Source organism: Pseudomassariella vexata (genome assembly GCF_002105095.1).
Source record: "Pseudomassariella vexata strain CBS 129021 chromosome Unknown BCR38scaffold_1, whole genome shotgun sequence".
In the NCBI taxonomy this organism is placed as follows: Eukaryota; Fungi; Ascomycota; class Sordariomycetes; order Amphisphaeriales; family Pseudomassariaceae; genus Pseudomassariella; species Pseudomassariella vexata.
The window spans coordinates 1,559,008-1,570,917 of NW_024467956.1; the positions used below are offsets into that span (position 1 = coordinate 1,559,008).

Below are 11,910 nucleotides of genomic sequence, written 5' to 3' on the forward strand. Positions count from 1 at the left end.
GTTAACCCTCGGTACCTCTACAAGTACTCCCTTAAGGGGCTATAGATGATATAGCGGGCCCTTAAGCCGCGTCGGGCGGTTATACAGGTAAACTTGTAGCCAAACGACTACTAAACCTCCTGTCCCTCCCTAAGTCTGTGCTACAACCCCTGCCTGAACTACCGATAAGTGTGGTAATGTGGCACTTAAATTCGTCCTCAGGGGTGGGATGCTGCTGATGTGCAGAAGATGCTCGACTATTTTTTTGTCGCGACAAGTCGTAGTATCTGCTAATTGGGGTTCTCGTCGAGCGTATACATCTCAACCATACGCTCAAGTGGATAGACCGTAACGTGGTCAGACGCTCGCAAGAATCGCGGCGAGAGGGCGTGCTGCGCGCCTTCTATCGTGAGGGGACGGGTTCGCCGACGAGCGTTATCGGAAAGGCGAGGTCCGATAAGGGGTCGGATTAACGATTCGAATTCTGGACCGGCTGTCGAGTTATATTCCGCCGACGTAGTGCTTGACGGTCGACTGGCTAGGATGCTCGTAATCCTAAACTGCACCAATCTCCCTATTATCGCTAGGTAGGCGAAGTCAACAAGGTGGGCAGCGCGCCGTAAGGGTTGACTAAACCCCCTTGTGTGTCAGCTGCGGGATTCGAACCCGCGACTCGTCACCGACCCAAGTGGGCGAGGCTCAAATCGGGACTTATCTACCAGCGAAGTGACCAACTACACCAGCCGACTAAAGAATATAATGTAGCCGAGACAGGTATTTAAGAGGGGGAATATAGGTATAGTACGGTTATTATTACGTCTGAGTCACGCCGTGTACTTATATTAAAGTCGACTGCTTCGTCGTAGTGTTTTTAGATAGAGTATATTTCGTATACTTACGCGGTAGACTTATCTACGTGTTTTCCGGTAAGAGGATTCAGGTATAGTCGTTCCTAGGCTAAAATACCCTTAAGTAGGAATATCCTTGTCACAGCGCTGGCGATTACAGAGCCACATAGTGCTGTATATAGCAGTTAGTAGGACCAAATTTTAGTGATCCACTGGCATTCTAGATCTTTTGGTCTATTAGCCTAGGGGCTTGGTCCTCCCTTGTGGCATTCTCTCAGGCAAGCTACTACGTCAGAACCAATATTATTCCCACCTTGCTTACTCTCTCATCGCGATATAGCCGTATTCGTAGAGGTTTTCTCTACAGCTACTTAAGCATATCAAGCTTTCAGCAGAATATTGAGTGAAGTGGTGGTAATTGGTATTTAAATAGCTATGGTCGAAGCATGTGGACATCGAACAGTTGAGATGTCGCATGATATTTATGACCTCTCTGAAGTGACATGGTCTCCTGGTTATGTTTCGTGTACTAGGTTGATTTCAGAATGCTCTATCTGTTGAATTTACCTCTCAGGTCATAACTATGCAATACGTAGATATGGTCCTGGGAATAGTATTATTGTACGACCATAGGTCACGGCTCTCCTAGTACGGATGCAGTAACTACCGTGCGGATAGTGGTCACTCCAGGAGTGCTGGGGGCAGGCAGAAACTCAACCGAGTCCTGATATCGATATCATTTCTAGGGCGTTACCCATTTGAGTGTTTTAAACAACATTGATTGCCACCTAGATTGTACAAATTTTGGGGCTACTTATATTTTCATAAGGCTTGAGTAGAAAACCATGAGGTACGCAACAACTGGCAAGACATTCGAGTTTGGTTTGGCCAGCTTGGATTAGGGTCTTGGTCTCCTACGATATCATGAAACTATAGTGCCACATAGAGGGCCAAAAGCGAATAGAATTCACTTTCCCAGTCTCCCCGACACGCTGCAATGATTATGACATGACAGCGAGCTAATAACTCTCGGTAGAGAAGTATTGTCAGTGAACATCAGGATTGACAAGCATCAACAGCCAAAGCTTGTACTATGGTGGAGCAGGTCTTGACACCCAGCCTCATGCCGATGGTATTAAACATGCTCACTATTATCCTTGAATGAGAGTGTGGTATACCCTACCCAAAAGACCATCAAAAGCACACACTCATATGGCCATACATGCATCAATCATAATCCATATCCCCTCATCCCTACTTGGTATCAATAAACTCATTCTTCGATCCAGGTCCTCTTGGGCGCCCAGTCCGGCTCGAACATCTGCGAGACGAAATGCAAGTCACGTTCATATTCGAGAGGGTACGTTGAAATGGTATAACGCCAGTTCTTCTCGGCTTCAGTCTCCACTGCCATCCATGCATGGGTTAGTGCCAGACACGAAGAGGTGAAGGAAAGGGAAGGGAAGGAAAGGGAAGGGAAGGAACGGGGTAAGGGGGTACACGAGGCAGTGTCAGGAGAGCCACAGAGTATTCTCGTGTATCCTCGTGGTGGAAAGACGCACATGGCTTGAGCCTCGCATCGGACAGTGCCCTCATTAGATGCTCCTGCGCACGGCTAATGTCTCGAAACAGATTCTTTGAGCTTCGATTTCTTCTCTTCGCCTCCCAGTCCGCGGTGAGAGGCTCTAGGCCGCGCTTGTAGTAATGCCAGAACATGAGGATCATCTGCGCTCCCTGATGCAGTTGCTCCACGAAGCGGGGCATATTGTACCTGGCCTGTCAAACATGATCAGTATCCGTCACCCGGTAGTAACAAGATGAGGAGTATACTTTGACGTCGTTGTCTCTTGCATGACGATATCGATCTTTCGACGCGGCCGAGACCTCGTATAGGAGAATGAAGACGGCGACGTAGATGGTAAAGAAGCACTCGGGGCTTTTGCTTTGCATGAGGGTCCACAGATCCTTGAAGACCTTTTCTTTCATCGGTTTCAAGATCCGTTCGATCTTCATGGCGTTGAACTGTTCACTGACCATGCGCGGGACGCTGCATTTATTTTCCAATGGATAGTCTGGATGGTCATCGTCCCTCTGTTTCCCTAATGTCTCTTTGCCCACGAGAAATGCAGAGCCGGTTTGATGCCCTACGAGCCAGTCAGTGGCGAGTTGGCCAGAGGTCTAAAGTGGCATCATACTCATGGCAAACCAAAGTCGAAAGAGGTTATCCATAAATTTGTGAACGTTGACACCACATGATATGTACTAGGGACTAGGTCAGTATCACGTGGGTTATGAGTGGGAGGATGGCAGTCTCACGTCCACATTCTCCATATGCTTCCAGCTGATGTTTTTCGGTCAGTATAGTACTCAACCAATACACTAACAAGTCCCAGGGACGAGACAGTTGACGATCCTGTACAATGATATGAGACAGCCCACGTCAGTAAGAAAACTTACGCGGCAAAGAAGGTGGTCTTGACAAGCTCATGAGCATCGTCATGGCGGCAGAAATGTCCCACTCCCAAATGTGCATTCTCGGCAAGGTATTGACTGAATACCTTGGTTGCTTTGTAGATATCAGTCAAGGCGTAAGGGGGAATATCTGTTATTCGAATCCTTCCTTGCTTGTCCCTCCACTTTCTAACTGTGACGTCATGTGGAAGGGGTTTGAATTTCCGGACCCTGAACCTGATAGGCTTGTCACATAAGCCCAGAGACCACTCAATGTCAATTGACTCTGGACTATCCCAGTCCTCGGGTCCGAGGTCTTTGACGGCGGTGCCTTCCCATCGCCTCGTGAAATTGAACCCTTCAGTTCGGAAAGGTACGTAGGAAGTCAGCTTAACCCGATAGCAAGGGATCCTGTGGATAACCTTCTTGGAATCCTTTGCCATTAAGAGGCACTTCACACAGTCCTCCTTCTCGTCATAAGGATTGGGAACACACTAAATTTGCGTCAGACGTGTCACCTGGGCTGAGACAACCACGACTTACTCGAATACGTTGCATTTGGCACCGCACACAAGCCACCATTTGACGGGTCTTGCCCGTCTCTATGCGCTTTGCGGGCGAAAGTTGGCCCCGTGGTTTAGCTGGCTGCTTAGTCTTGCCAATCGGCAACTTGGATGACGTTGTGTGACACTCCTCATCCTCGGCTTTCTCTACGATTTTGATGTCAGTGCAATCGGGGACGATAGCCCAATTGTTCCTGATTGGAGTAACAGAGCCACTGGCTTCTTCTTGGCTGATTGATCCGAGGTCTTCCTCTGCTTGGACCCAAGTCCAGCACAGGTCCGTGTTAGCCCTGGGTACGTTGGTATCATACGCTTCATCCAAGAACACCAAGGGGTGGTCTTGCGACGAATCGCCTTGTTGGGGTTCGCTATGTGGCCAGGAGGGGGCGCCAGACACAAAAAAGGAGTATTCGACGGGCGACGTCATATTGTTCGGAGGGTAGTAGGCTGAAGAGGCAGAGTATGATAGGTTCGCAGCACATGTATTGTAGGGCTGATTGTAAGTCTGCGGGGAATTATCATGGTCATGAAGGAGAGACGATGGCTCGTGCAACGCTGATGGGTAGCAATACTCGGAAGGTGTCGAGGTCCAGAATGGGAAAACCACGTCGTGGTAGAATGATGGCACACCTGGCACATGAATTGGGGCGAAGGATGTAGAGAAGACGGCGTCGTCGGAACCAAAAGTGGGATTTGGACCGGTGGTAACAGCAACCTGCCCATTAGCTACGTCCGTTGGACCTAGGAGGATGGTTGGCTCCCATCCGCTCTGATGTCCAATGGTGGCCCCGGTCTCATCTGTTTGTTGCGCAGCAGTTGAAGCCGTGGCAGCAGACACGAATCCAGCGACACCAGCCGTTGCAGTAGCAGTAGCAGTCGCAGTCGCAGTCGCAGTCGCAGTCGCAGTGGAAACGTGTTGATCTAAGCTGAAGGAGGCTATGTTGGCCGATGTGGACACTGAACGAAAGCGTGACGACGTCGTTCTCATCCTAGTCCGCACCCCTCGTCCTGTTCGGGCGACAGGAAATGGAGGGTGAACATCAGGGGCCCAGCTTGAGCTCGGGCTCGGATGCGAGGATGCCGACCGAATCCTCTTGCTTGCCTGCCACGAAGGGCAGTTAATTCGCATTGCTCTTACATCAGATACAACAAAAAGGGGGAAAGGTGATAAAAGCTTTACATGATAATGATTTGGCGCGGGAGTAGCGGTCCCCACCGCAATAGGACCAGAACCGGCATCCATATCTGCTGCTCAGCTCGCCAAACGAGCCGTCATACCGTTTCTGGCGTTGGCGGTGCTCAGTAGCCCAAAGCAGACGACCATCGAGTGCCTTGGAGGGCTGGAGGGGACGTTGATGGCTCAACCGGTGAGTCTTGAGTGGTAATATTAAAACCGGTGTGCAAGTGCTCCGTCGTACGACAACGGGATTGCAGCGTGTCGTGGGTCTGGGGTCAGGTCTCGAAGCGAGCCAAAATATCACCTGACCGGCCTCAAGTTGCTGCGATCAGCCTTCCAGCGCAATCGTCACAATTGGTGCAGTTGCGATATCCAGACCACCTCGCTTCGGCCGGCTTCCTGTTCTGAGAGATGCACCCTCCGCTGCAGAGATGATTGTAGTGCGCGCAGCGCATGCAGTTATCTGATGACTGCAGCCTCGTTGAATTGGAGGATGGGCCTGGCTGGAAATGGGCCGTTGATCTTCCGTCGTGGTTGCCCATTAGAAAGGGCTGGGTTGTTACTACCCCAGTTCCAGCCCTGGCTTGTGCTGGGGTCCGAGATTAGTCTGGAAAGCCGACATTAACCTACGAAATTCCCAGCCAACGGATTCTGGGTGAGCTGCTAGTCTAGCTGCGTTAACCAGTCAATTTGATAAAAAGCATCCATCCCTTGCTTCTCGTTATGGTCCCGTCATCCCAGTCAATGGGGCACGTGCTGGTGCTAATCCCCAGCAAGCCCCGCGTTTCTTTTAGGCCACTTAGCACTGGCGCTGGCCCTGGGGTGGGACTGCAGGGCAGCAGGTGGAGTGGGGCAACTGGCAGGCGCTTGTTTCCGCCCACGCGCCTGCAGGCGGCTAGAAGCGAAGCCAACCCAACTTCGTAGTAACGTCGTGATCTACACTAGCAGCCCTGGCGAACACAATGCCTTCCGCTGTTTTAGTCGGTGAAACCCCATCAAGTTGCACGACGACCGCACCTTTCGCGGATCCGGCTTTTCACTGACCGGTTATCCTACTTGAGCGTTAGAGCAATTCCAGGTGACCGGGATGCTGATATGCCTGAAACGCCTTCTTGGGTGCCATCTGCTCGATATGGCTGACATGCTTGGTTATACCTGAAAGTGGCCACCTTTGGTCAGAGCGCAACCCGTAGTAGGTGGCAGCCCCTTGGCCCGGTGGGATGATCAACTTCGTTATCAGGTCATGTTTGCTGGTTCCTCTAGAACTCAACCAACCGCATCCGCATGGGGTGTGTTTGAGCGATGCAAACATGTTCAAACATAGTGTCGGTTGCTCTGCGCAAGTACGCAAACTGGCTTCATCTCATCCTTCGGCCTGCCTTCTCTTTATCCGGCGATCTTGCCAATCGTTCCCGAGGAGCCTTCGGGACGAAAGCGTGACGACGCCACTGCGGGTATCATCATGTAGCAGCATATCAGGAGACAAAGACCTGCCGACTCGTCGTGCCATCATCGTATTTCAGGAGTGCAGCACGTCGGATATTGGAAATAGCCTCGGGTACCCACAAAATAGCAGATCTCCATCCATCTGAGAGCCGCTGCCATGTACCCCCGTTGACCGTATCGTTCGCTGAGCCGCCCTTGGACTGGTCTCCTCGCACACCATCACAACTGTATCGTTCCTTGTTGGTCCGATCCGAGTTCGACCAGCCTGAAGTCGTCATAGCGCGATGTACCGGAATAATCATGTGGAGTGGTCATGGATTGTTGCTGCCACCTCCAAGTTGAACAAGTATGCGAACTTGAGCTGGCATTAACATGAGGTTAAAAGCGGCCCTCGGCGTAGTAATCCAGATAGATCTCGGCATCTCTCATTCCCCTTAATCTCATCTGCTGGACACGATCAGAAATGACAGCTCAAATCCAGCTCCCCTCCCAGCTCTCCGCTGGCACCCACTGGCAGGTCCATGGTGATCATGAGTCCATACGAGCTGGTGTCGAGGCCCAGAGGAGCTGGTCCATCCAATCACCAGCAGGATTTCCCCCCGTCATCAATGGTCCAACTGCTTGCCCTGTGTCTGACAGCGACCTTTGTGGTGTGCACATTCTCAACCTGAACGGCCAAGATGTCGTCGAGATCGAGAACGGCCTACGATCGTTCAAAGGTACGTTTCACTGTGGGGTCACAAGACTATGTGTGACCCATTGAATTCATATCGGACAGGGCTCGGAATGGATGGAGACGACGTGACTCGAGAGCGATTCCCTCTTCCCAATCTCCAGAAGCGCCTTGACGGGTGCGCTGCGGAAATCCACGATGGCACTGGACTGTGTATCATCCGTGGTCTCGACCCTCGGAGGTACTCCGTCGAAGACAACATCATGATCTTCTTGGGTGTTTCCAGCTATATCGGAGGGAAGAGAGGCCTTCAAAACTCCAAAGGGGCGATGCTAAGTATGTATAGCTCCGGTTCCCACGCCACCAACTGATACTGATGCTTTTCAGCTCATGTGACCGAATCCAAACTCTGGTCGGTGCCTCGCGAGAAGCGTCATGGAATTCATACCAATGAGAGCCTTGTGGGTGTTCACCAATCGGATGATGTGGCATACCTGATGAGTGAGTGACGTGCTAACTCTGCTGCAAGCCATTCCATTCTGACATGGGCTGCGACATCCTGTCGCTCCACGTTCGGCAGTGTGCAGAGACAGGCGGTCGGACGTGTGTGGCCTCATCCGCCGACATCTACAACCACCTTGCCCAAACCAATCCATTGGCCGTTCATGCATTGGCCAGACCTGATTGGCCAATCCAAACGTGCGTTTCTCTTCCAATCCTGCCCTCCACATCCGCGACGCACCCGCTAACCAACAATACTGCAGTAGCCCCAAGCACACGGGAGCTTCCTTCGTCCTGTCACCACTTCTCGCCTATCATAAGGACAAGTTGATCCTTTCCGTGGATCCTTGTCGCGTTGGCCCGCCTCCCTCCGCCTGCGCTGGTCCAGTTCCTTCCCTGACGACTGAACAGCACGACGCTCTTGCCGCCTTGCAGATGGCTGCGCATGAAAACCAGGTACCTATCGACAGCCAACCAGGTGACTTTGTCTACATCAACAATTGGAGCATGCTACATGCTCGCGAGCCCTACCAGGATGGTGAGACATCGGCTCGTCATCTCGTGCGCATGTGGCTTCGCAACGAGGCATTGGCGTGGGAAATCCCTACTTCGATGCGGGTGCCTTGGGAGTCGTCCTTCGGAGAGACGGCGAAACGCGTCACCAACCGCGAGTACCCCATTGTCCCCATGCCCGAGTACAAGGAGTCAAAGTACACTGCCGGCACTGCGGCATTCGTGCCAGAGGACGATGATGACTACCATTGGTGTGATCGGAACGTGAGGTGATGTTTCCTTATTCTGGTCTCTTGGCGTCGAGCTTCTTCATCAAACTTTTAACGAACAGGACTTCGAGACTTCGACGGATGTTGGATTACTAGAGGGCATGGTCGGAACATGAGATGATGTTTTCTTGCTCGGATCGGTTGGCCTTCTGCGTCTTCACCACAACTCCACGCGCATATCTTAGTCGAAATTTGCTTCCCCTATACTTTTCATTTACATGCCATCATCATGACCTTCGATTCTCGCCCTGCATGACTGCATCGTCATGGTAGAATCATCAGCTTTGTTTTTTGTTTTGTTTTTTTTGGTAATATGAATCATAGGTTCTTTCACTGGTTTATCCTGGTGGTGTTTCCACACCATGCTCCCCTAGGCATTTCCATGCTGTTGACATGTCTGGCACTGCCTGATTACTGTATAGTTGCTCTTCGTACAGAAGGTCATCGCAGCTACCCAGGTAGCGACCACTATGCATTGCTGCTTTCTCGAAAGAGTGACAAGAATCAAATGCTCAGCACTCAACCCGGGAATCGAGGCTTTTGCGGGTCACTGTCTTCCAGTGAGCGTGTTGCAGCCAGAAATGGTGTGTCCAGTCCTACGCATAGCAGACTTTGTGATTCTCACAGCATGAGGCACTTTCCCGGTGAAGCTGGTGTGGAGCCAGTCACCGATTTCTAGGAGTAGCTCAGCCTAAGCTAGATGATGAGCTATCCTGGGCTCTTGCCTAGACAAATTGAACTTTCGCAGGGTCATCATACCGTTGAATGCATCGAGTGTGTGGCGCCCGACCAAATGCCGTCTCCCCGGCGCGGGAATGGTTCAACGTCCACTGGGGTTGTTCCAAGCAGCCTCCGGATCTATCAAGGAGGATGTAATGATTGGTGGGTTGAAACTCGGTGCAAGTCACTGTGGATCTCCTAATGGCATTTTATGAGCATTTGCAGGAGTTCCGTCTCCGATATGGACAGACGGCATGGCGAACCACGGCGACGGGGAATGGACCAGCAGCACATTTGGATGGGTACAGCTGTGGCAAAGTTGGGCTGGGCCTACCTATTGTATCACCGGCTCGACTTCGAAGAACAAGAAGGGCTTGAATGCTAGATAGACGTCAATACGATGCGCGACTAGACGGATTGTCGCAAAGTGAAGCCACTGCCTCTCCCTTTTGGCCTCTTACCCAGTGCAGCCTACGGGTGAAACGGCAGTGAGGCGATTGCGTAGGACTGAAATACCGCGAAAACGAGGCTGACTTTCCCGGGTGACTTCACGTCATGTAGGATAGTACGGTATTGCTTGTGCCACAGGTAAACGTCCGGGGCTGCAGGTTCCCTACGTACGGGACAACGGTGCCGTGACATCGGAGCGGTTCTGAGAAGTGGCAGTCACGGACATGGGGCGAACGACGAAGTCGATTACACCGATCGTACGAAGAGGCCTCAAATGTTGCTGACATCTTCGATGCCCTCTGTTGTCGGGGAGGCCACAAGGCGATCATGGGTAACGACACACGTAGGGAAGTCCCGGAGCCGTAGCGCAGGTTGGCACATGTGACGTCGAGCACTGGACGGGACAACGCGCGAGGCCTTCTTGTCGCATAATTTAGGTCACTGCAATGATGACACGAAGGTCGTTGTGAGAATATTGTCAATGAATTCCTCTATACCAGTTCCTAGGCATATATCCTACAAATGCATCGCGTTGCCAAGAGCCGAATCACCTTCGCCGAGTGACGAGCGAATACAAACAATGAAATTTAAAAGACTCTTGCTTGCAAACGCAAATATGCCCGTGGTAAATAGAAGCAACCCCGCTGGCATTTTGTATACTATTCCTCCGTTCAGATCGGGGTCAACCATATGAGACCCCTTACAAGAGGACCATGCCGGCACCAACACCCATGGCCACCAGCAGGTAAGCTCCAATGGCAAGATCGCCCAGCGCGAACAGGCGGTTCATTCTGAGGTTGTTGGCCGGGTTGCCGCTCTCGGAGGAAGAAGAACCAGTGCCGGTGCTGTTGCTAGTGCTAGGAGACGTGGCTGTGGCCGCAACCTCGGCGGCAGAGCTGGCGCTGGCGAGCTTGTCGCTGCATGCCGAGTCGGATGCAACGTCGCTGTTGACAACAGCCTGTCCTTCGAAGTCGCAGGCGTCGGAGGCCTGGTCTAGAGACTTGTAGTAGTGGTCAAGGACGTAACCCAACTTCTGGGTGTCATTGCACATGACGTAAGGACCGTAGACACCAGTGGTGGCGTTGCCATTGATTCCGGTGCAACCCTCAGCGTCGTTCTCGCAGATGTACGCGAAGATGTCACCATAGTCGTCGGTGGACAGGTCAGAAGCAGGACCGCAGGAGATCGAGTTGAACATACACTCGCAGAGCTCGCTGTCAGGCGTGGGAGGGAGGTTCTCGGAGGCCTTCCACGTGTCGACAATGGAAGGGCAGGCCTGGGCGCTGTTGGTGGGGCTGTAGGAGTCATACGCGGTCGACGAGGGGCTGACGGATGCCAACTTGGTTTTCAGGGCCTTGTAGTTATCCATGGTAGAGGCCTCGTCGTTGGAGATGGAGACGATACCGTAGTCGTTGTCCTCCTGGAAGTACATGTAGACGATGCCGCCGGAGAAGACATCGGTCATTTCGTCGGAGTAAAGGGCCGTGGTATCGTCCCAGACGCGAGACTCGGCACCGCCAGTGTTGCAACCGTATTCGGCAAAGAAGACGGGGACAGAGTAGTTCTGGAAGAATTCGACCTGCTTGTCGTAACCAGAGATGGACATGCTGCTCTCGGAGCCGCACCAGGAATAGATGTTGTAACCCCAGAAGTCAATGGAGTCGCTCTCCTCGCCACAGTTGAAGTACTGGGCAATGTGGGCACGAATCGCGTCGTCGTCGTTGGCGGCGTATCCAACACCCATCCAACGATTGATGTTGTCGGCAATGTAGGCCTTGGTGTCACGAACAGCTGCCTTGACATAAGCAGATGCCTCGGTGTTGTTCTTGCTGTTGGTGACCTCGTTTCCGGCGAAGAAGCCGATGACGTTGCTGTACTTGCTCATCTCGTCGACGACGCTCTTGTAGCGCGCAAACAGCTCCGTGTCCCACTTGGGATCATCACGATTAATTGAGAGAGCCGGCTCGCTCAGGTCAGAGACGACGTAGATGCCGTTCTCTTGAAGCAAGGCCATGCAGGCTGAGTGGTCGGCGGTAGGGTCGATGGCGTAGGTTCGGATCGTGTTCGTGCCCAGAGCAGCAAGGAGAGGGACATCACGTTCGCAGATGGCCTCGTCACTGAGAGGGTCGATATATTTGTTGGTCGTCGTCTCACCGGCAGCGCCGGTTTCTTGTTGGTAGGCGACGCCCTTCATGAAGAACTGGGTGCCATTCTCGAAGAAGAACTTGCTGCCCTTCATCTTGATGGAGGGCAGGTCGGCTGCGATGGCATGGCCAGCCAGAAGCACCGACGATGTCAGTGCCGTCTTGAGGAAGCCCAT

At 52.3% G+C, this 11,910-nt stretch overlaps 3 protein-coding genes and 1 non-coding gene across 4 annotated transcripts; 1 reads left to right on the plus strand and 3 right to left on the minus strand.

The window, feature by feature from the left end:
- Positions 1-624: 624 nt before the first annotated feature.
- Positions 625-727, minus strand: BCR38DRAFT_t38. Its single transcript has one exon. It is a non-coding gene; the product is annotated as a tRNA-Thr (tRNA).
- A 1,525-nt stretch (positions 728-2,252) lies between these two features.
- BCR38DRAFT_329449 (uncharacterized protein) lies at positions 2,253-4,268 on the minus strand (the record flags this gene model as incomplete). Its single annotated transcript, XM_040854886.1, has 5 exons — positions 2,253-2,603; positions 2,658-2,971; positions 3,023-3,089; positions 3,308-3,772; positions 3,822-4,268. 5 exons carry the CDS (start codon positions 4,266-4,268, stop codon positions 2,253-2,255), a joined length of 1,644 nt encoding a protein of 547 aa, XP_040720921.1.
- A 2,659-nt stretch (positions 4,269-6,927) lies between these two features.
- On the plus strand, positions 6,928-8,424 carry BCR38DRAFT_331655 (uncharacterized protein; the record flags this gene model as incomplete). The annotated part of the gene is made up of 5 exons (XM_040855078.1): positions 6,928-7,183; positions 7,243-7,473; positions 7,525-7,598; positions 7,667-7,840; positions 7,912-8,424. 5 exons carry the CDS (start codon positions 6,928-6,930, stop codon positions 8,422-8,424), a joined length of 1,248 nt encoding a protein of 415 aa, XP_040720922.1.
- Positions 8,425-10,290: 1,866 nt separating this feature from the next.
- On the minus strand, positions 10,291-11,910 carry BCR38DRAFT_330217 (family 72 glycoside hydrolase; the record flags this gene model as incomplete). The annotated part of the gene is made up of 1 exon (XM_040854941.1): positions 10,291-11,910. One exon carries the CDS (start codon positions 11,908-11,910, stop codon positions 10,291-10,293), a length of 1,620 nt encoding a protein of 539 aa, XP_040720923.1.